We start from the raw sequence: 22,316 nt of genomic DNA, 5'->3' as shown, positions 1-22,316 counted from the left end.
CTTTAAGTTGTTGGATTCAGGGGGTTTGAGCTGTGCACTGCTTGTTTATTGAAGCACTGCTAAATTTTTTGAATTAAACATGGAATCTACCGTGATCAAAGTTCCCCAGTAGAGTGCTGGTGATAAAGTCAGAGCTCACATTGCAGGAGGGGAAAGAACAGCTTACAAATTCCTACCAGAGCCTGCAAGCCCCATCTCCCCAAGGCCTCTTCAGTTTCAGTAAGTGTGGTTCAGTGGTCTTTGACCACGCTGCACATGGGCTCATTTGGGTACAGTCCTGGTTTGGGAGTGATTTATATCATCATACAGAACAGCAAGCCAGCATCTTGAAGCCATGTTCAAATACAAACAGTATCTCCTTCCTGCCTGGTTGTGCTCACCAAATATAATTGCTGGGGGTTTATTCTTACTGCAAAGGATTTTTTTTTTATTACCACTTAAGGCTCTTGTTAATCACATTTTGTTCTTTTCCTGCAATTATAAATTCACAATGAGATTCGAAGCCAATAAAATCCCCCATTTCTCTAACATGTGATACTTTCTCTATATACAGTAAATTCAACCAGCTGGCTTTCATCACTAGGAAAACTGCAAGGAATAAACAAATGCTGACCCTGTAGCTAGCTGTATTCCTGAGCTGGGAAGGGAGATGGCACGTTCAGTGTCCTGCAGGAGAGAGGAAGATCCAAGAGCACAGATTGCTCACCTCATTTCTGCAAGGGCTGAAGTTTTTCCTTGATGCATCTCTTTCACTGCCCTATCCAGGACCTTGTGTGATTATCATGTGTGAGATGTGCAGAATGTCAGACTTGGAAATTATTTTCCACTCTGCACCCCTGAGTGCTGAGGACTGAAATATTTGTAAATACCCAAGAAAGCTATTTCTCAGTTCAACTGCAGTCAGTCGGAATTGGGTATTAGGGTGAGATGTGCACGTCTTGTGGATTAAGTAAGCCAGCTCTGGACTCTTCTCCATCCTCCACCTCTATTTTTTAAGTCTGCAGGAAGAAGTTCAGGAGTGATGTAATTTGGTTTGGGATTCAGGAGACAAAGACAGACAGGATCATTTTAATGTAGCAGTATTTCCCAGCTAGGCATTATCCCTAAAGGAAACACAACCTGAAGGGAGTGATGGACTGGTGAAAAAGTTTGGTGGCATTGGCAGTAAGAGATTTAGTGATGATGGAGAAAGAAAGATGAGAGAAGATCAGTGTTAGCACTTGGCTCTTGTATAACAGTGAGGTGCCCTGCTGAAATCCACTTCCTCTTGATTCGGCATGTTTGGCACAAATCAGTCCTTTGCAGGGGCCCAGCACACAAGGTAACTTTGTCCTGACTGCTGAGCAAAGGGATTAAACACAAGGCTGCCATTGTGGCAAGGGAAGGGGAACGTGGCATTTTATGCAGCGTGTCTTGTCTGAGCAGGATCCCAAGGCCACAGAGAAATGTGTAGAGGGAGCAGGTTTTATGTGAAACACATTGGTGCAAAGGAGGTTTCCTTACAGCTAGGTGTCAGAGGGTCTGGATGCACAAGATATGCCTCACATATGGATCCAATGAGCCTGGAATGGCACATTCAGCCCCTCCCAGCCCAGGCAGAGCCCTCGGTGCTTTGGGGTTTGCACAAGGTCTTGGTGGTGTGACAGTGTGTGCGGGGACAGGCTTTGGGCAGAGCCAGGACTCGCTCCCCTCGGAGCCCTGGTGCCAGGAAAAGGGGTTTGCCTCAGAAGGGGCTGCACTGTGCGACCTCCAGGTGACAGAATACAAGCAGAAAGGGTTTGGTGCAACAGGACAGCTGGAAATGAGTGCCAAAGGCAGGGAAAGAGCCCTTGGGGAGACAAAAAGAGTTGTAGACCTGTGGATTACTTTCACTCTCACTCTTGCTAACCTTGAACAAAGCTCCATTTCCCTCAGGTACACTTAGAGCCAGCCCAGGTAAGGTCTCTTCTTGCTGGCCTCTTCCTGCCTGGAGTCCTCATGATCCCTGGTGTGAGGGTATGTGCCCTTGGACTACATCGTGGAAGCCAGCACCATGCAGTCCATGGGCATATACACTTGCCTCAAGGTTTATTTCATCACGGCTGCCATTGACCAACGCTGGAGGTTGCTCTGCTGTCCAGGAAAGACAGACTGACTGGAAGCTAATGGAGAAATGTATTTTGACTACTTGTTTCCTCTTTCCTTTAGGGGTATATTGGTCTCCCAGGATTGTTTGGGCTTCCAGGGGCTGATGGAGAACGAGTGAGTATTTTGTGAAGAAAACCTTGGTGTGTTGGTTGAATGCAGTTCTTCAGAGACTGATGTAACCTTCCCTATCCCTTGTTCCTGAGGAAAGAGATGAGCACACCTCATGTTTAACTGTGCCTTCCTTAGCTTCTTCCTACCCTGTGTCCCTGTATAATGCTGACATTCAGCTCAGGACAACCCAGGCTTCAGGCAGGGCTATCAGATCTCGCTGTTGACTAGAGAGGAGTTTTTCTATATTTTTCCTGCACTTAAAAGCTTGCCTTCCTCCTCCCACTGGCTAGTTCATCTTAGTGGGGTAGGGTGGGGTGGGGAGAATGTACATAGAAATTCCCTGCTCCCACAGGAGTGACATCCCAGCCACACTGTCTCAGCATTTTGGATGTCCAACTGGGGATGTCTGAAAAGAGCCTGGCTCTTGGAAGGGAGAGTGTCTGGGGTTTTCTGACAATGGCTTTCCTTCCAGTTGGATTGAGTTGGGGTGGGGGCAGGCAGCTGTGGCTGCTGTTCCCATATGTCCTCCCTTCCTCCCATCCCTTCCCCAAACCCACGTGTTCAGAGCTTTGCAGGACCTCCCTTGCTTTTTTGCTCTTCGCCCCCACATCCCCACCCACCTGCCCTCTTCCCATCCAAAGACCCAGCTCTTCCCACCACAAGAGCTCCTAAAGAATGTCCCTGGAAGACGAAGACTGTTCTATTCCAGCTTTTTCTCCCTCAAATGCAATCTCCAGAAGCGAGAGGCCCCGGGAGCATGTGGGAGTGGAGCGTGTGTGTGCCTGCCTGGGAGGGGACTGCCCTGCTCTGTAGCGACGCTGATTTAATGCTTGTATAACTAAATAAGAAACACAAACACAAGTTCTGCAGCGACTGCCTCGGCGGTGGCCTTCACTCGGTTCCAGACCAGTAGCTTAATGACTGCTCCTGCTAAGCACAGCCCCAGCCTGCTGCCCTGGGTGGGGATGCTGCCTGCACGTGTCCTCAGGGAGGCCGTAGTTAATGGGTGAAGGTTAATTGTCTTCTGCTCTCGCAGCTGACTGCGAGTAGCTGACATTTTGATTCCCGAACAATGCCGCAGTCATTAGCCTGTTTTGCATTCTCCTTTCTCCTCTTGATTTGTTTTGTGTTGTTGGTTGGCCGTTTGCTTTCTCAACCAGACGTATTATTATTTTTTTTTTTCTCTGTGTTTTTTTTCCTTGCAGGGGATCCCTGGAGTTCCTGGGAAGAGGGGCAAGATGGGTAGGCCGGTAAAGTTTTTCCTCGTCTATTATGCAGACTTTGTTGAATGAAACTGGAAAGAAAACATCTGGCTTTTGGCTGGGTCCCTCCATATCTTCTGATGGGAAGTAAAGGGGAGATCAAACAAACCTTTCCCTGTCTTTCTTCTCAAGCAGGAAGAAAAGTGAAGATAGAGATACCGTTATCTTCCTTTCTTCCACGCTCTGCCCACTCTGTGTTCTTTTTCACACTATTTCAATGCTCCCTTGGGTCTTACATTTCTCAGATTCTCTTCCACAACATCTTCCCCCCTTGTCCTCCCTCTGGCCAGCCTCTTCCCTGGATGCACCTTTTAATTCCCAGCCATGATTGCAACATTCCAGGTGTCCGTACTCGCTCTGTTACATCTCCTGATCTGTACTCTCACCAGCCCCATCCCGTTTGCTTCTTCTTACTGTGACTCTCTCCAACCCTTGTCCCATCCTGCTTTGTGTAATGCAAGTGCAGTTTTGTATAGGAACCTTTTTGTCCTTGGTGGTGTGATAGATCAGGGAAAGACATATTTGAGGAGCAAGGAGATCAGGTAGATGTGAGAGCTTGGCCAGGAGGAGGAGGTGTTTGCAGGTAGGGCTGAAGACAAGGTGGAAGCTGTCAGAGCTGCATAGAAGAACGAGGAGGGTTGTTCTGAATGTATCAAAAAGCAAGAGCAGGTGGGGAAAATGTTGAAGTAAGCAAAGGAAACAAGGAAAGGACAGAAGTAAAGCCTTTCCCACATCAACCTTCTTCCAAGCAGTTCTGCATGTCTCCTTTAGCAAACTGGATAAAGTTTTTTTCGCTCCAGGAATCAGTACAGAGATCAGACATGTTGGAGCTCTGTTCTATCTCATTGCCTTTGCACCTTGTCCTTCATGTTAATCTGAGTTTGTCTCAACCTCTGGACATCATTGCACTCACAGGCTTCCTGTGAAATGTCCACTCACCCACACACGGAAAAATCCAGTGCTTTCCCCTTGTCCCTCTTGCATGCTAAACGTGCTTCCCAGGAGTCCCACGCCTACCACTTGCTGGTGCTCCCACTGAAAAAGCCATGCAAACATCCCGAGAGTGCCACGTCCATCCTGGCTGTTCTTCTCTGCCTGGGATGGGGACAGGTCAAGCAGATTCTTTTGGGGAGTAGTGGAAATCTGCACCAGATCTTATGGTTTTGCAAGGGGCTGGTTGCACCAGAACCCCCCGTGATGAATAACTGCAGGGCCCGTGGATGTAACCATGACTCACTGGCCAGGGTAAAACAAACACAGCAACTGTCGTTAGGTGCAGGGGCTCTGCTCTCTGCCTCAGTTCTGCACAGAGCACACTGCAGCGTTCCAGCTGTTGGCTGGCCAAGATTTGTAATCTTCCAGGCAAGGGTTTTTGTCTGGCGGTCACTGTTACAAGCAAGGGGCTCCCCTGAGATCAGCAGGGAACCTCTCAGCGTGGAGACGTTTAGGCTGGGATCTAGAGAAGGGATTACGTGGCTGAGCATCAGCACCATTGTTCTGCTTAGCTCCTTCAGAGAGTTTGGGCTCCATCCCTGTTTTATGATAGCAGGTTTAATAAGAAATCTTGAATGGACCAATGCTGCTGATTTGTACTTCCAAGCGTGAACAGAAAGATTAAGAGTTATTCAGGAAATCACTGGGAGAATGGAAAGCAGGAGCCAGCTGACCTGGTTCCCTTCCCAACATTTATCTCCTGGCTGGTGCTGTCTCCCAGCTGGTTTAGGGTGTTTGTGAGCCTTCAGAGGTTTTTCTGGTCTGTCCCATCTCTCCCATCCCCACATTTGCTGGCGCGGCTGCTGTTCCTGTGCTATCTCAGTGTTGTCATTGCAGGGGAGAGCACTTGGAAGCCCTTATTAGGTGCCATCACAGCTGGTAAATGCTCTGGAGAGTAGGGAAGGAGTTGATATCACACATATTTCTCTACCTAGCTTTGTTTGGGGAGACCAGCGGTGGGTGAAATGCTGAGCTGAGGAGGAGCAGGGGGCTGGGGGAGTTTGCATGTGACACCGTGGGCCTCTGAGAATGATGTAAGAGGGAATGATTAAAATAGAAGAACTGGACATGAGTCAGATCTTGAAATCCTTCCAGGGAAGTTAAGTTTTGCAGAGCTGTGAGGGACATGGTGAGTCTGTCGTGGAAGCAGTTGACTCCACCTCCCTGCCCAGCATCAGCGATGCGGGAGGCGAGTGCATCCCAACATGTGGGCCCTGGAACGCTGGAGAAGGAGAGGGCTGAGGGTGGGCTGGGGGGACAGCTGTGATTGAAGTCCAATGCACAAGGGAGGCTGGAATAACATCTCCAGATCTGAGTGTTTTAGGGGTGGGCTGGAGAGCTGGGTCTGAAGTGGCTGGTCGCTTAAACCTTCGGTGTTGCCAATGCAGTGGCTGATGAGAATGGCTTTTATGATGTTTTTATGGATTTTTATGGAGTTCAGTTGAGCAGCTGATAAAAAAAAAAAGAGGATAAAAAAGGGCCTATTGGTGTGAGGGCAGCAGGGCTGTGGTCAGCACCGTGCTGGGGGAAGGAGTGAGAGAAGCTGTTGTTACCCTGTCTTGCCATGCACAGACAATGTGTCAGTCCTGGTTCATCTTTAGGAAGGAGCTGAGCTGTCACTAAAGGAAATGACCCATGGGAAGAGCAGGAGATGGAGCTGCTTCAAGAAACATCAAGCTGCAAGTGCTGTGCTTTTCTTACATTGTAGGAGATGGGTAGCCACAATCAGATATATCTGCACTGCAGATTGTATTAAACTTCAAATAGCGTGGAATACTTTCAGAAGTTCCTAAGCCCTGCTAGAGGAAAAGACTTTAAAGCAAAATTTCAGGAAATATATCCAAAGAGCTTTGAGCTCTTTTTTAGTTAATTTTCATTTTTAATGTGTACTTATATCTTTCTTCATCCAGAGAATATCAGTGCTGCACCAGCGGTGTGGTTTTTGCTTACGGTCTCTTTTATTAGTAGTATTATTTTAAAAGAGATAGAAAGAAAGGAGTAAAGTTTAGTTCCAAGCCATACTTAGTAATTCTTGGGTTCATCTGAGGTCTGTTCACAAGTCAGTCAAATACAACTGAGGTTTCCTTATATTTTTATAAAAAACTGATGGTGCTGTTGATCCCGTGCCCGGAGCTCAGTTGAGTGCTCAGAGCCTCACTGTGTCAGGTACCACACAAACACCTTGTGAAAGAAAAGCCCTGGCCCAAAGGGTCCACAAACCAGCCCAGAGTCAAACCATCCCCAGGGCTGGAAGGTTTTGGTAACAGTAGCACGAGCAAGTCATTAATACTACAAGCTGATATCTCAGCTTCCCTGCCTGTCTCTCTCTGCTCATCATTACATTCATTCTTTTGTCCTCCTGTAGCTCATGTTTGTGAGTGATGCACCAGCTGTGTCCCACCAGCTGTCAGGTGCTGGGATGGGGCTTCCTGCTCACCTCAGGCAAGGGAGGGAGGCAAACACCTCCTGGCAGCTCTGCCAACAGGCTTCACCGAGCCTTTGGCAAGTGCCAATGTGTTGCTGAAGAAACAGCTCGACAGGCAGAGTAGGTTATGTGAGCAGCAGGCTCAGGGGGAGGGTTTGCATGCAGGACACTTGGCCAGGTAGACTGACACCTCCACTTGTGAGAATGGCTGGAGGATGCCAGGGCAAGGTGGGGAGATGCTGCGTTGCTCTCTGACTGCACAGGAGCAGGACATGGGACCTGCATTCTACCCTTGACATGCAGTGTCAGACAGGCTGTTTGGTTCTTCTTGGCTGTGGGCAACACAGGGGTAGCACACTCCCTTTGGAGAGCTCTCCTGTGAGCTCAGCAGCTGGAGCTCAGCATGGGAATGCCAAGGATTATGGCTTGTGCGTCGAGGAAGATGTGATTTTAAGTATTAGGGACCAGCGTGTAGGTGAGCCCAGAAGTCTCCCTTCCCTGTGCCTGGCAGCCCCAGCGTGCAGGCAGTGAGAGCCAGCAGTGATCTGGCAGCCACTGGGACGAAGCCTCAGTGTTTGTTGTGAGGATCAGCGTGGTGGCAAAGTGCCGGAGCTGGCACAGCTTCCCATGGGCTGACCACAGCCGGGATCCCCCTCGCCAGCTCTCAGCCTGGAACATGCCGGCTCCTTCTCGCCAGGCTGTTCGTCATGTCTGCTCTCCTCTCCCATGTTGACTTATAGTGTATTAACTCCTGCCCCCAGTGAACACATGGTCACAATATATTGTTTCTTCTGTCAGAAGAGGGTGTGATACCCCTGCCCTCCCCACGGGGTGGATAGGCTCTTGCATCACAAGAAAAAGCATTGCCTCGTGGGAGGCTCTAGATAGCCAAAAGCAGGGCTGCCTCTGGGTTAGGAAGGTTTCATTTTACAGCCTCCCCCAACCTTCTGATGGATGGCTGAGATAGCTTTGTGGGGAATGTCAAGAGCGTGGGGCTTTGCCAAGTTACACAGTCTCAGCTGTTGTCCATGCAAACAATGGGGGGACATGCTTTGCCATGTGTCTGGGAAGGCTGGCATAACCACAAACTACTGAAAAAATAAATTTTGCTCCTCTCCATAGGGACTAAGACCATAAACAGCTCCTCTCTTGCTCCAATTTTTTCTCTGCTTTGGATGCAGCTGAGACCCTTCCCTGCATTTGGAGTGAACCAAGAGTCTCCTGCACCACACGGGCTGAGATTTGGGAAACTGGTAACAGCATTTTAAAGTACCTGTAGGTAGGTGTGTAGGAGCTGATGGACAGGACTTGGATAGCTCTGTTTTGTGCCAGTGCCCCAGCATAGCACCAAAATGTTTGGTGCCTTCTTCAGGAACTGATTGATTTAAGAAAAATAATACACTTTTAATCATTCTATTTGCATGAAAAGTTCAATGGAGGTCCTGAAAAGCGTCTCTTAATTAGAGAGATTTAGCCCATGGATTGGATTTCTCCTGTTAGCCATCTAAGTTAATTCTTTGCTGTATTTTTTCTTTGCTAACCTAAATTTTTAAAATAGATTTGTTTTGAGCAATCAGTGACTTTTTTTAATGCTGAAGTTGGACCCTGAAACTGGGCAGCTGGTCTCTCCACCCCCCTGAGCCTGGTTCACCACTCTGAAATGCAGGCATGAGCCCAGAGCAAATGTCACCATCTCTTTTTGGCCTGAGTTGCATTCCACATGTGTGGAGCTTCCCAAATCTCTGTGGTGAGGTGCTCACATGGTTACTTACCACATGCTCCTATGTTCATGATTACATCATCCAAATAACCTGGAAAGGTGGACGATATCAGCATGTATTTAATTTTTATAAGAATGGGCAAAACAGAGTACTGAAAACACAGGGAAAAGGGCTTGAAAAGTGCCAAGACTCGTAACTTCTACTGAAAGAAAAGAAATAATCCCAAAGATGGGGTTTTTTTTCCTAAGAATGTCCCTAAGTGACTTGTCCATCATCATTCAGAAATCTTGTGAGGAGTGGAACCAAGGTCTCCCAAGCAGAAGATCGTCTTTCATCCTTCAGAGAAATGCTCATTCATAAATCAAAGCTCAAAAATAATTATCTTTAGAAATTGTAAGGAAAAATAATACAACTATCACTTTTGAGTCTGAAAGCATTTTGATCAGGAAAGCTTGACTATCTTGAGTAGTAGGCTGCTTGATTTGGAAATCTTGGCCATAAATAAGGAGGAGCAGTGGCAGGTTCAGTGCTCTCTGGCGTTAGACCAGTGAATCTGTGCAATGGGAACTTGGTTAGAGCCCCACAGACAGGGAAGAGATCGTGTAGCAGCAGATAAGGAACAGAGCAGGAGGGTGGAGGGGCTGGCATTTAACTTCAGTGATGTTTGGTTTAAGGGGCTGCAGGAAATTTCTGCTGGTGTTGTCCTGGAGGGTTGTGCTTTGGCTGGAGGGAGAGTTATGTTTAAAAATGCCATGAAATCTTTATCCAAAGAGAAGGGGGCACGGAGCTGTGAAGTTTCCCAGGGAGAGAGAGCAAAGCTGCCTTTTGGGTGACAGAGGAATGGAGCTGCAGCAGGACCAACAGTCCATACCCAGCCAGGGATGGCATCTCCTTCTTTGCAGGGGTCAAAACTGCCACAGCCCCTGGTCTAGACTCCTACATGGAGTTACAGCTGGAGAGCAGGCACACCAGGAGCACAGGGTCTGCCAGGCTCCCTTTGGGATGACTCTCTCTGGGGCTGATCCAGCCCCTCGCCCACCTGCAGAGGAGACTCAGTCTGCTCTCCTCACCAAAAATGCTCTCAGAGGTGTAACCTGCCAACATAAGCTATACTTGTTTGTTTTATTCTCCTTCTTTTTTTTCCAGTGAATGCTTTCTCTCACTCTCTCAACCTCAGTCCTTCTTCTCCACCACCTTTTTTTTTCTCCTTCTTTTTTTTTTTCCCCTTACTTAAATTGTTTGACTTGCAAGTTCCATCCCTGGAGAGACTCCTGGGCAGTGATTCACCTGGCTGGAGCCAACTGGCAAATAGTCTTTTGCAGACAAGACAGGAGGGCTGGTTGGTTTGAGCAACTTCACCTTCAGCCAACAGGAAAATAAAATCCTATTTTTGGAGAAGGATTCTGCTGGCGCGAAGACCTGCCAGGATTCCTCGGAGCAGCAGCTGCCAGACTGCCTCCCTTACTCCTTCAGGGAAAGTGTTTTAAACTGAATCAGATGTTGTATACATACAACACACCCACCCACATGTGAACACCTGAAAAGATTTTGGAGGAGCAGAGGACATGGTGTGTCTGACCAGTCCCTGCTTCCAGGGACAAGACACAAAAAGTGGTGGTGTCTGCTGGGACCAGGAGGAACCTTTGGCTGACAAGAGCCAGAAGAAAGGACAGGCTGCTCTGTTTGCTTTAAGCAGAGAAAGAAAGGAAGGGGAGGTGGAGGGGGATGTAATCCCCTGTGAAGGAGGAGCTGGTTCCAGTGTCTGTCTAGGTCTGGTTGTTCTCAGCAGGAGTCTCCTGGTGTGTGAAAGGATGCCCTTTGCAGGGAGTGGGGATGAAAAGGAATTAAAGCGCTATTGGAGCATCTCAAAGATAGAGGCTTTGTTACTGCTTCAGCTTCAGACTTCTTGGTGTAATCTGGGATAAATCAGTTTGTGTCTCCCTGCGTCTCAGTTCACTGAGTGCAGCGAGGACAAACTGTGCAACCTCTGTAAAGCTCTGCTTGGCCTGGGACAGGGGAGCACAGGAGCACCAGGATCTTGCTTAGTGCAGAGTATCTGCTTGTGTGCTTTTCCTCCGAATCCCCTTCAAACTTCATCTTGCTTCTTTCATTGAACTTCTCCCTCAGACAATGTGAAATCCATTCAGCTGGACGTTTTCCCCCACCTCCTCTCTGTATTTCCCAGCTGTGAGGTAGAGCCAAAAGTTTTGTCATACCTGACTCGAGCGTCTGTGGAGGAGCACCCCGCAGGCTCTTGGCCAACACAACTTGTTAGTCGAGCGTTTTCCTCCCAGCTCTGCTGCTATTTGCCATTCCCTTCCCTGTCCTGGTCCTTCCCTGCATGCCCCCTCCCTCCCACAGAGCAGGCAGGACACATGGCTCCATATTTTTCACTGGGATGTTTTCCATTGCCATCCCGATTCTTGAGCATAGTTTCCAGTGACCAGTTTTCCTGGAAAAACAGCTGCACCCTGAAAAACGATGGATTTTCTGTACCAAAACCCCCTCTGCACTCACTTTGGGAAGGTCAGGAGACTCTGAATCTGTTGGGCTCTTTAATCTCTTTCACAAGTCCCCTGTAATGGGCTGCCAGTTGTGACCTGCCTGTCTGCCAGCACCATAAAATGAGCTTCCTGCCCCATGTGTTCTCCCTCAGTTTGGGCTCCTCAGGCTGCTGGAGCAGTGCATGGGAGAGGAGAGGTATTGCTGCTTACGGGAAAAAAACCCAATGGGATAACAAAGTCTGCTTGTAACTTTTAGGCTGCTTGTTTTGGTTGAAGAGTGCTAGCTCTGTTCCTCAGGAACATCTCTCTTTTTTAGGAGAGGCACTGAAAAAATAGCTTTTACAGACGTGTGAGATCCAATAAATTAGGACACTGTGGTCACTGGAACTGTTATTGTGGTTTAAACTGCTACTGCTTACCCCATGGAAAGAAAGTGCTTTCTTTTTCATTAGGGGCTTAGAAGATTGATTGTTTCCTGCTGTGCAAGAGCTGTGCTGGGATAGCTTTCACGACCTGGTTTGGGTCTTTAGAGACTGCATGGATGCTGAAATATTCTCCTTCATGCCACAGCCACCAGCCTTAGCCTCATTTAATGTGCAAAAACCTGTTAATACTTGTGTGCTAAGCTCAACTGGTGGGCTAGGACTCCTGGGGTTAGTTGAATTAAAGCTGTTCTTTCCATTTGTCTCCTCCTCAGGGTTTGTTTTTTTACAGCTTGGGCCAAAAAGTGCCAGGGGACCACCCAGCAATGGGTGAGCTGTGGCTGGGGGCTGGTCATGCCAGCAGCCAGATGGTGTTAAGGACAATCAGGTGTTGTCAAGGATGGGTCTTTGGTGCTGAGTGTTGTCCTGTGCCTGGCTGGTGTGCCAGTGATGCCAGCCCACACTGTTCTGGCTTTTCTTCTCAGTTCCCTTCCACTCTGACCCTTTTCCATCCAGTGTTGAGGGTGGGCAGGACCCCGAGCTCTGAGGGCAGTCACAGTGTGCTGTAAATGCCAGATCTCTTATTTACTGGGTAGCATTGGGCAAGTGAACTCAGGTGCTCAGCTTTGCATCAAAATACAGGAATAATCTGGTTTTCTAAATACGTGGAGATCTAGTATTGGAAAGCCTGTGTAAAAGCTGGATTTTTATTAACTGTATTACCAAATGCCTCAAATCTCCTGTCTTTTAAGCAGCAAGGTAAGTGCTGGAAACGGAGGCATGAAAAGAAATCAGTGGGAAACATTTGAATTTAAATAGTTCCTTATCTGGACACTTTTATCCTGGCAGAGGAGCACATTGTTTATGTCACGTTGCAAGAGTTTTAAGCCAGATTTAGAAAATGGTTTTAGTCTGGAGCAAGCATTCCCTTAGGTGGTATTATGCTGCTGTAGCAATATCATTTTCATTGTGCCACTCGAAGTAGTGAAATCTCCCCACGCTGGCAAAGAGCTTCTCTTGACAGCAGACACCTCAGCAGACTCAGGGCCAGAGTGCTGCTCAGCAGCATCCATGGGTCACTCTGTGCCCAGCTCTGCCCTCTGAGAAAGTAAAGATGCAGCTGAGGGAGTGCAGAAGGCTGTGACTGAAATCTGCAGCAGTCTAAGTACAGTATCAATCTATGCACACTCATATTTTCCTTGGCAAGCTGTATGACTGTAAACAGCAAAGTATTCCAAGGCAGTCTTTTTTTTTTCTTTCTCTTGACTGAGCAATGAGTTTTCCCTGCACATCTCTCTTCTGATCTGATTGATTCAGCATGTAGCAGAGTTATTTCCCCCCCTTTTTTCATTAAAGAAAATTGTAGGCCCCCTGCCTTCTCGTTATATTTGACGTCTTTGTCTCTAGATGGCAGAAGGCAGTTTCCAGTGGTTGCTTACCACAGCTTCTTGGCATGTGCACAGGCCTGAGGGATGTAGTGCCTAGCTGGAAAAAGGCAGACAACTTTCCCGTTCACAGGATTCCCATAAAACAGAAGTGCTGAATCCAAGCAAGCAATAGCTTGGGTTTATTCAGGAGTGTGCTCTGCATGCTGGAGGGAATTGGTACAGAAGAGGTGAAATGCTGGCTCTGAGCTCAGTGGCGAAATTTTGGTTGTTTTAAACAGCTCTCCCATCTCTCACCTTAGGTATGACCAAGTATCTTTTTACCCAGTTGTGTTGACCAGGAGTTATAAACCCTTGAAGGCAAAGGAAAGCCTTGGATGACACCTTTGACTCCCAGAGTTTCCTGTTCTGTCTGCTGTGATCATTTCAATTTTCAGTATTGCTGATGGGTTTCCAGATTGTGTGTTGCTGTTGCATTTCACTTACCTCAGGTTTGCTTTTCCCAAGTACCCAGTGTCTGTAGTAAACAGGGGATCAGGCAGGAGGAGACAGCATCCTTCTGGCTCAACAAGGACCATCCTCTCCTTGACTGCTCCATCCCTGTCTCTTAAGCTCTCAGCTAGTCCAGAACATGGTTGTGTTGTTCTTTGTGTCTCTGGTGAGTTTTACCAGAACTCCCAATTTGAGTCAGAAGTAACACACCCAGTAGCAGTTGCAACTTGTTGATGTGTCTCTGGAGCACATCTCCTAGTGTAGCCTCAACTAAGAAATGCTGCTTACTCTCTAAAACTGCTCCATCCAAAACAAGAGGGAGCAGGGGTGGTTCCAAACTGAAGCACAGAGGTAGATGTTCTGGCTAAAAAGCCTTTTATATGCAAATATATTCCTTAATTTTCCATGTTGATGGCCACAGTCAGAACAGTGTGGAGAATAACGTGGGATTTCAGCCCTGGATGGATTAACCAAACCCAGGAGTCAAAGACTGGGGCTGGGCTCTGTGTACGCTCTGGCCATGGGGAGCTTCTCTGGCAGATGATTTTCCTTTTGGCTCAGAGTCAGAGGAGGTGGATGCTGTGTCATGTTTTATCTCACTCCATCTGAAGGATCATGCAAGGGAAAAGTGGAGAGTCACAGCCCTCTCCTGCCTCAGTGTCACAGCCTCCACTGCAGCTGAAGTTTGGAGTAGCCCTGAAGTGCTGATGTTTGAGCTAGTCCCTGATGGCTCTTGGCAGCCTCCTCCCTGCCAGTCCTGTGGTAAAGGAAGTTCAAGTTCAGGGGAAAATTAAGTCCAATCCATCTTAAACTCAACTGCTTCCTCCTTGTAAGTGTCAGTGGAGTGACTAAGAGGGTTTCCTAACCCCCGAGGTTGCATGCCCCTGTCTGCTGAGCACTTCCTGAGGGAGATAGAGCATGACAGGACAGGGAAGAGCAAGCTGCTGTGGGATTTATTTGTAGCAGGGAGTTAGGGGGGCTTGGTGGGATAGCTCGGGGTCTGTCTAAGAGTGTGTGAGAGAACGTGTCACACCACCATGTTCTGGCTCTGGCTCAGTACCTCCACTCCCTCCTCTATAATTGTCTGAAGTCTTCCAAATTTGTATCGGATATAATGAGATGATGAAGTTGTCTTTTGTGGTGACTTTTTCATGTAGTAAACATGGCCTTTCACAGCTCTGGGGTGTGGACTGTAATGAGTTTGGAACCGTTTGTTTCTCTGGCAAGCTGAAAGGGAGTGAATTCACCAGGAATCTTTGATCAGCTCCATTAAGCATCTGTATGGGCTCCAACAGGCATTAGACTGTCCAGCTATCCTATGAGACGGGGGTGCTGTTAAAATGACTGTGTTGGGAGATAGGATGAAATAATTCAGACTGGCAATCCATTTTTTAATATAGTCATTGCAGTGAGATTTATAAATTCTTCCAGAACATAAAATTGCTGACTTTTAAGGAAGTATCCTGTCAACAGGATATTCCTACCTGAAAGAGGCTAGAAAGCACTGTATCTTTAAACACAGAGCTTGATATTCCAAATGTGGGATTATTGTTTCACGTGTAAACTACACAGGATTGCATATTCCTTGTTGGATGTACCAGAGTCTGTGGATGAAGCAAATGAAGGACAGCAGCACTGATTTCCACCCTTTCTCCCTGCTGTGCACACTCACATTGTCTTTCAAACCTCACTTGCCATGCCCAGGGCTGACAACTGGTGCTAAGAAAAGGCAGGGCTGGACAGAACCCGCAAGAGAAGGTGTGAACAAGTCAAGTCCAGCAGCTTCAGCACTGGGCAAGGAAAAAGCCTTCCCTGTCTTCTCATCGAGTCTCCCCCTCAAGGCTCCCGTTCGTGAATGTGCATTTCCCATCCGAGCTCATAAAAAGTCCTTCTGGTTACCCGTCACTGGCCCCAGGAGAGAGCAGTGAATCAGCTTTTGGCCTTGTAGAGCTCCTTGCTGAGCAGATGTGCTCATGGGGCAGGAATGGTTTGGATGAGGACACACAGGCTGGTTGTCCCACATGTCCCCGTGCCCTGCTGCTTTCCCAAGTGCTGCACTGGGTGCAGGGGGATGCATTTTGTAACTGACTGTCTTTACACCAGGCAGCCTCAATAACTAACACTCGTGTTTGCCTCCTCTCCTCAGGGTTTTCCTGGTAATTTTGGGGAACGAGGACCTCCAGGCATCGATGGGAACCCTGTAAGTTGATAACTTTTTCCTTCCTTTCTTTCTATTGCAGTAGATGCTGTACTGCATCATGCTTAGTTAGAGCTGAGTGAAGCTTTTGAGTTTGGTGTCAGCTGCTGGCTGGTTTTATCCCTCCTGAGAAACAAATGTACATCCCTGCCCTGCTCAAGCTGCCCTGCTGTGAATTCTTGTATTCAATTCCTGTAACTGCCAGCTCATCACTTGCCATTAGCTTTCTGTCTCTCTCTCTTGCCTTCCTTGCACCTCACTCTTGATAGTTGCTTTCTCATCCTGAGGATGTGACTAGAAGAAAATCAGGAGAGAAGGGGCAGGGATGTTGCTCTGGCTGAGCAGGCAGTGGCTGGAGCGTGTTGTCCCTACCACAGGGCACAAGAAGTGCCAGATTCCCCACTCCAGTGTCTGGGAGCACTGAGGGACTCACTCCCCAGGCTGCTGCCCTGGAACTCCACAGGGAGAAGTCTCCAGTCTCCAGAGCTCTTGGCCTCCCTCTGGTCTTCATCTGACCCCTGCTGGCTTACTAAGAATGGGATGTGTCTCCTGGGAATTGGGTCAGAATGGTCACAGAGACCATTTAAGCAGCTGAGTGCTGATAAGGTTTAATTTGCTCTGCTCTTGTAGCACTTAACACCACACAGCTGGGGATGTGTTGTGTTTTCCTCTTCTCTCAGAACATGCCCTCGTGGATTGCAATAGTTCTCAGATGTATTAATTATTCTTAATTATTTTCTGAATGACTTTGTTGGTTCTCCCTCAATTAGCATGTGAGCAGCACTGATTCATCTTTGAAATTCCTGCTGTCTTGGTTATTCACACATAATCACCGTTGCTGCTCTGGTGTTTGACGGGATGATTTGTGTGAAGTAACCCACTCCACATGTGTCTGCAAGTTCCCATTTTTCATATCTGCAGCCTAAAAGTTATTTTCACAACCTACTCCAATCACCAAGCCAAGTTCAGCTACACTCCATCTTTTGTGGTAATTCAGCACAAGAGTCATAAACGCAGTGAACTGAAAGAATTTGATTCCCAAGGAATACTTCTGCAGGACTTTTCCCATCCTTCAGTCAACTTAAGCCATGGGCCAGAGTGGAATCAGTAGTCCCAAAGTAGAAGCCTTTCTGATTGTATTGCTATTTCCAGCCAGCCCACCAGGAAGAGCAGGAATCCTGGAGGTCAGGAAGACCTTTTTTTTTTTTTCCCAAATAATTTATTTTGTTTTCTTTTAAACATGCAAGTTGTCTAAGCCCCATTCAGAAGATGTGCTCAATGCCAGCCAGCTGAATGGCCGTTCCCAGAGCAGCAAATGTCCCTTCCCTTAATTCACCCAGAACCATCGCTCTTCTTTCATCTTATCAACGGCTTTTAAATATTAATGTGCCTCGGAGGTTGCAGAATGAAAACAGCCTGTTTTCGGCTGACTTAAAGGGAGGTTCACAGGGTCACGAGCGGAGTCACAGACGCAGAAAAATGCCAGAAAGTCTGTTTGTGGAGCACACAAATATGCCGGGTTCGGTAGGTGGGGGGTGCGGCTGAGCTGCCGGCGGGCGGGAGGGCTGCCACGGTCCGGGGCTGCCACATCCTCTGTTTGATCCGCTGCTCTCGCGGGGATGGCTGAAGCCGACAGTCTCTGATCTGCTTTCCGTCCCCTCCAGGCAGAGCACAGGCTCTTCCAACCCCGGGGGCCTTCTTCCGTCCTACCAGCTCGCTGAGAAATGTTGAGCCATCGCATTCCAGATCCCCTGTTCCCGGAGTGCTCAGCCACTCCAATTAGGCTCTTAATCACAGGAATTAGACATGGGAAAGGGCTGTTGATTCATCTCCTTCTCTCTTGTCCCAGTGCCCGGTTCATGCACTGAAGAAAGGAGAATAGAGCCTGATTTCCCTCACAGGTCAGGGACCAGCCTGTCATTACTGAGGGCCAGGAAAGACCACTTGTAAATCCTTCATTTCCCAGGGCAGAGAATGGCTCCAATTAACAACTAGTCTGTCCACATCTCTCAGGGGAGTCCACCCCCTCCTCTTCCAAGAGGAAATCCTCTTCCGTTAGCCATGAGGTCATGCATTTCAACATATATCCTTTCTCTTGAGGAATATCCACATGACATAACTCAGACATATGGGAAGTCCCTCTTGAAACTTGTGGCACCAAGAGCTGACCATCCACCCAGTCCACAGTCCAGCCACCCTAGGAGCCTTCAGAGCTTCCTGGGAAACCCAGGCCACCATGCAGCTCCTGTGCTCAGCATTCCTGGGATACTCCCTCTTCTTGCTGAGCCTAGTAATGCCAGGCCTTGACTATAAGCTTGAAACCAACCTTATAACAGTAGCTCTGAGGACACAGCAATCCCACCCATGAGGAACAATTGCTCCCCAGATGTCCCAAGTATGCAGGAAAGGAACCGGCCATAAAAAAGCAATTTTAGGCTGGTTGAGATTATGAAACGCTTTTTGTGTGTGCTTGCCCAATAGTCCTTTACTCCACTTCCCATAAAATAAACACACGTAACCCTTTACCCAAGGAGCCTGAGCACATTGAGTCACGTTGCGTCCCCTTCTCTTTCCTTCTTCCACTAGGCAAATCTTTCCATAAAAGGGGAGCTTTATTGCACTGGAGGGGACTCCACCAGATGTGCACCATAAACTGAGCTGGGCTGTCAAAGAAAGTAGCCAGCGTGATCCAGAGCAGGGGTAGGGCTGTCTGAGCCAAGGGGAAGTTCAGCATTTCCAATGCACTTGTTTTGAGAGGCCCCATTGGAGATGGAGGTGTGTAAGAGCAGGTCCTTGCCCTGACAACCAACCCACTGTCAGCATGGCCAGGGAGGTCACCGAGGGAGACACAGGACAGGCTGAGCACCCCATGATTGCTGAAGCACTTAGAGACCTGGATAGATGAGTTGTGGGGGTTTGACACAGATTCTCTGCTGCACTTCAGCTGGAGGTGCCATCAGGCACCTGCTGGTGCTCCTGGCACCTGCAGGTCTTTGGAAAGATCACACAGAGGGAGTTTGTGGTGAAGCTGAGAAGCCAAACCAGCTCCACAAGCCCCAACAGCAGTCTGTCCCTCAGAATGACAAATTCCAAGGTGCTCTTGGAAAGCTTCTAAGAGGATCTGATGCTTTTCAAAATGTTCAGCTTGGGAGTGGTTTGTGAGAGATGGCAGATGAGCACAGAGCCCAAGAGGAAATCTCTGCAGTCTGTCTCCTGCTCTCTGCAGGGAGATTAAAAGGGACTCATCCTTTAAGCAAGTGCTGAGATCCCTGCAGAGAGCTCCCTGCTCCAGGGACAGAGGGGCTGAGCCAGCTCCCTCCAGACCAGCTGCTGTTTGAAGGCCAGGGCTTTTCCTGAAAATTAAAGAAATGGCTAGTTGATGGTCTGGGCAGAAGCCCTGATGGATGAGGCAGAGGATGCTGCTGATTCCCCACCTTCAACCAGCTCTTGGATAGAGAGGAAGCAGCCTCAGAGTGTCCTGTGTGACAATGACAATCCCAGGACCCACTGTCCAGGATCAGAAGCTGCTGTACCCTCTCCCCAAATTACCTAGTTTCATTTTCATGCAGATCTTCCTTTTATTATGAGTTTTTTGTTACTCAACCACTCCCAAAAAACTCACCTTTCCCAATGCTAAGCAGCAGCTTTCCTCTCCTTCCCCATTCTCCCTCCCCACTCCAGTCCCTCTCCCTGCCCATGGCAGGATCTCACCTGGGACAGGCTCCCACCTCTCCCCTGCCTGCACAGTCAAATGCTCCTTTCATCCAGCCTGCTCCTGGGAGGGAAGGCAGCCCTGGGAATAACTGGCCAACAACAAGCAGCCCTGTGTCTGCCAAGGATGTGCTCGCAAGAGCGCTCCTGGAGATGGAAGTTCTGGATCACTTTGGCTGGGGAAGGGCCTGGGGGGGGGAAGGGAGGTATGGAGGGAGGAGGGATGGTCTTTTCCCTTCCTTCAAGCTCTTGAAACACTGAACTGCCTTTCAGCCTCTCCTTCTCTATAAAGTGTCCGTAACCGAGTGGGTTTGTGTTTCCTTTTAGGGAGAATTGGGAGCCCCAGGTCCTCCTGGAGTCCTTGGACTCATTGTAAGTACAAAAACAAATGGAGATCTGGCTTCTCGGGCTTTAACCCTTTCAACCTGCATAACTACACACAGATTTCCCTCTTCCTGTGGCAGGGCAGGGAGCAGGATGACTGTTTGCATGGGGCAAGCATGACATCTGGGGAGAGAGGGGGTTTCCTGGTGGAATGGGAGGTGAAGGAGGGCAAACCCTTTCCAAGCAAAAGGAAACAGATTAAAGGTTTGCTGTTAGTTCCTTTTTACATGATAGCTTGCCCTTTTGATAACATTTGCCAGGGTATTTCTTCAAAGATGCAACATTCATTCCACACCAGGATCTGTTGCCTCTTAAAAAGCAAGTCCCTGTAAACTGTGTGACCTCAGGGACACACAGTTCTCTTTCTGGAGAAACTGTGGGCAGGAACAGTCTGTCCTCTGGGAGTGCAGGAATTTTATGTGCACCCTCACCATCCCATCACTAATCCAGGTAATTATGTACACAGCCAAATTCCACTCTTCATTACACTCTTCTCCAGCAGGAGACAAATGGCTGTAAGGATGGGTGGCAACTCCTCCTCTGGCAGCTGTGCTGGGGGTTAGTGAATGCCCAGCTGAACATATTAGGGTTTATTTTTAGGTCTCAGTACTTGTTTCAGGTTGTTCCCTTCCATGCACAAAAAGGGGTTGGCTCTGTTAGTACTACAGCATTCTTTCAAGATGATTCCTCCTCAGCTATGATAATCCATGGAAACTCAACTTGCAATGAATGGTTAAAAACCTTTCCCCTTCTGCCTTTCCGTATCTTAAGTTATGGGAGTGTGTATGTCAGCTGAGATCAAGGCCTTGATTGCACTAGACAGTGCACAAACACAGAGCACCAAACCCAGAAATCTTATATTCCTTGAAGGAAAAGCAGGAAATATGGTGGAACACCCGTCTCAGAGATTGGGGATTGGGGCAGAGGTGGATTAAGGCTTCAGAAAGTTTTCCATGGAGCCAGGAATTAGGTCTGTGTTTCCTCTCATTAGAGGAGATGAAAGAAGCTGCTTTAGCCATAGAAGCAGGAAGGATGTGCTCCTGGCAAAGATCTGGAAGAGGAAGATTGCTGTTTAAAATAATACCATTGAAGGTATGGTCCAAATTGGATCATATTTCTCCTTGCTTTTGGAAAAAATTCTCTTTACCTGGTTGCCATTATCTCACAGTTATTTGTTTGTTAGAAAGTGAAAAGTTAGACATGGCAATTGTGATTATGATCCTTCCAGAGATGATGGAATCAGAGGCTGCCTGTCCTCCCCTCCATGACCTCCTCCACCCTCCTGGGGAGAAGGGGGCACATCCATCCTGCCTTCTCCTCCCTGTGGGACAGCTCCAGCCTCCTTCCCTGGGGTCTGCACTTGGGACTCACACTGCAGGGCATGGAGAAGGTGACAGATGGGTGTTAGATGCAAGCTGGGCCCCATTCAGTCCCTTCCTCCTTCCCACCTACAGCCACCCCAGGAATCAGCCAGGCTCGCGGTTGCCACATGCACCACGCAGGGGTTTGGTGACCGAAGAGCAGAATTAGATGTAACTAAAGCTTCTTGCTCTTCTAATTAACCATGTGGGCAAAGCCTTAAGCAAACTTGTTCCTACAAGCAGCCTTTATGCCAGGAGGTATGAAAAGGGCTCTGTTGGGGTGGCTGCAGCCCAGCACTCCCCACGTGGCCACGGGCCCGGGGCTGCAGCCGGAGAAACGCTCCTTCAGGGAGCTGCCCTGTTTATTTACACACTGAGGCCAGACTGGTGCACCCTGTCACTGACTCTCTTCACGGGCAGAAAGCAGCCAGAGCCCGTTTAAATGCCGGCACTGAAGGGTTTCTGTTGTACAGCACACGTGGGGACAAGGGCAGCCGTGAGCCCCGCTGTCCTGCGCTGCAGTGAGTCCCAACACACGATGCCATGCTGACTTCCCGCTGCAGCACCTCCGTGTTTCATACCTCCTGTTTCTCCCCTCTCCTCCCCGTATCACTTTTATATATCAGAGCTCAGTAGTCACCCAAATTTCCTGACTGTTGCCTTTTTTTGCTGTGTGGGTCTGTGTCCTTTTTAACACACCCTCAGACTCTTTCTGGAGAACTCAGGAATGTTGCGGTAGTTTCTTTCTGAGAACAGCAATAACTTCACCAAGAATAAATACATCCTAGGATTGTCTTAAACCAGCTCAATATTTTAATTTTTCAAATAGTGGAAGAGGGAAATTTAACCATACAAAAGTTAAGAAGAACGTTAAAAAAGAAAATTCTTAGATCCTACCACGGTTGCAAATTTCAAGGTGGTTCCTTAATTAATTTTCTATTATTTTGCCATCAATTTACCAGCCTGAATTCCTGATCTACTTTTTAAGAGGCTGTATACACATTATAAGTCTCTTGACTCGTGCCAGGATGATTCTGCTGAGGTCAGTGGTGCAATTCTTCAGGGATACTGAGACCAGGTAGCAGAGGAATATCACCCCACGTGCAGTGATTTGTTCATTTTGCACCTAATGACTTGGGTCACTTTCTTTCTCCTACTAGGGTGACATGGGCCCTGTGGGACCGATTGGCTATCCAGGACCAAAAGGATTAAAGGTGAGAG

The 22,316-nt window shown here is 48.2% G+C and overlaps 1 protein-coding gene across 2 annotated transcripts in view; it reads left to right on the top strand.

The window, feature by feature from the left end:
- The window catches only part of COL27A1 (collagen type XXVII alpha 1 chain), a 145,805-nt gene that overhangs the window by 47,785 nt on the left and 75,704 nt on the right, over positions 1-22,316 (top strand). For both annotated transcript variants that reach the window (XM_064677080.1, XM_064677081.1), the window contains exons 11-15: positions 2,188-2,241; positions 3,444-3,488; positions 15,589-15,642; positions 19,678-19,722; positions 22,256-22,309. In XM_064677080.1, coding sequence (XP_064533150.1) covers positions 2,188-2,241; positions 3,444-3,488; positions 15,589-15,642; positions 19,678-19,722; positions 22,256-22,309 — 252 coding nt within the window. The remainder of the gene's footprint in view (positions 1-2,187; positions 2,242-3,443; positions 3,489-15,588; positions 15,643-19,677; positions 19,723-22,255; positions 22,310-22,316) is intronic.

This window comes from Pseudopipra pipra, chromosome 20 (genome assembly GCF_036250125.1).
Source record: "Pseudopipra pipra isolate bDixPip1 chromosome 20, bDixPip1.hap1, whole genome shotgun sequence".
NCBI lineage: Eukaryota > Metazoa > Chordata > Aves > Passeriformes > Pipridae > Pseudopipra > Pseudopipra pipra.
Note: the sequence above shows the minus strand (reverse complement) of the source record. Positions and strands in the feature narration are given on the sequence as shown.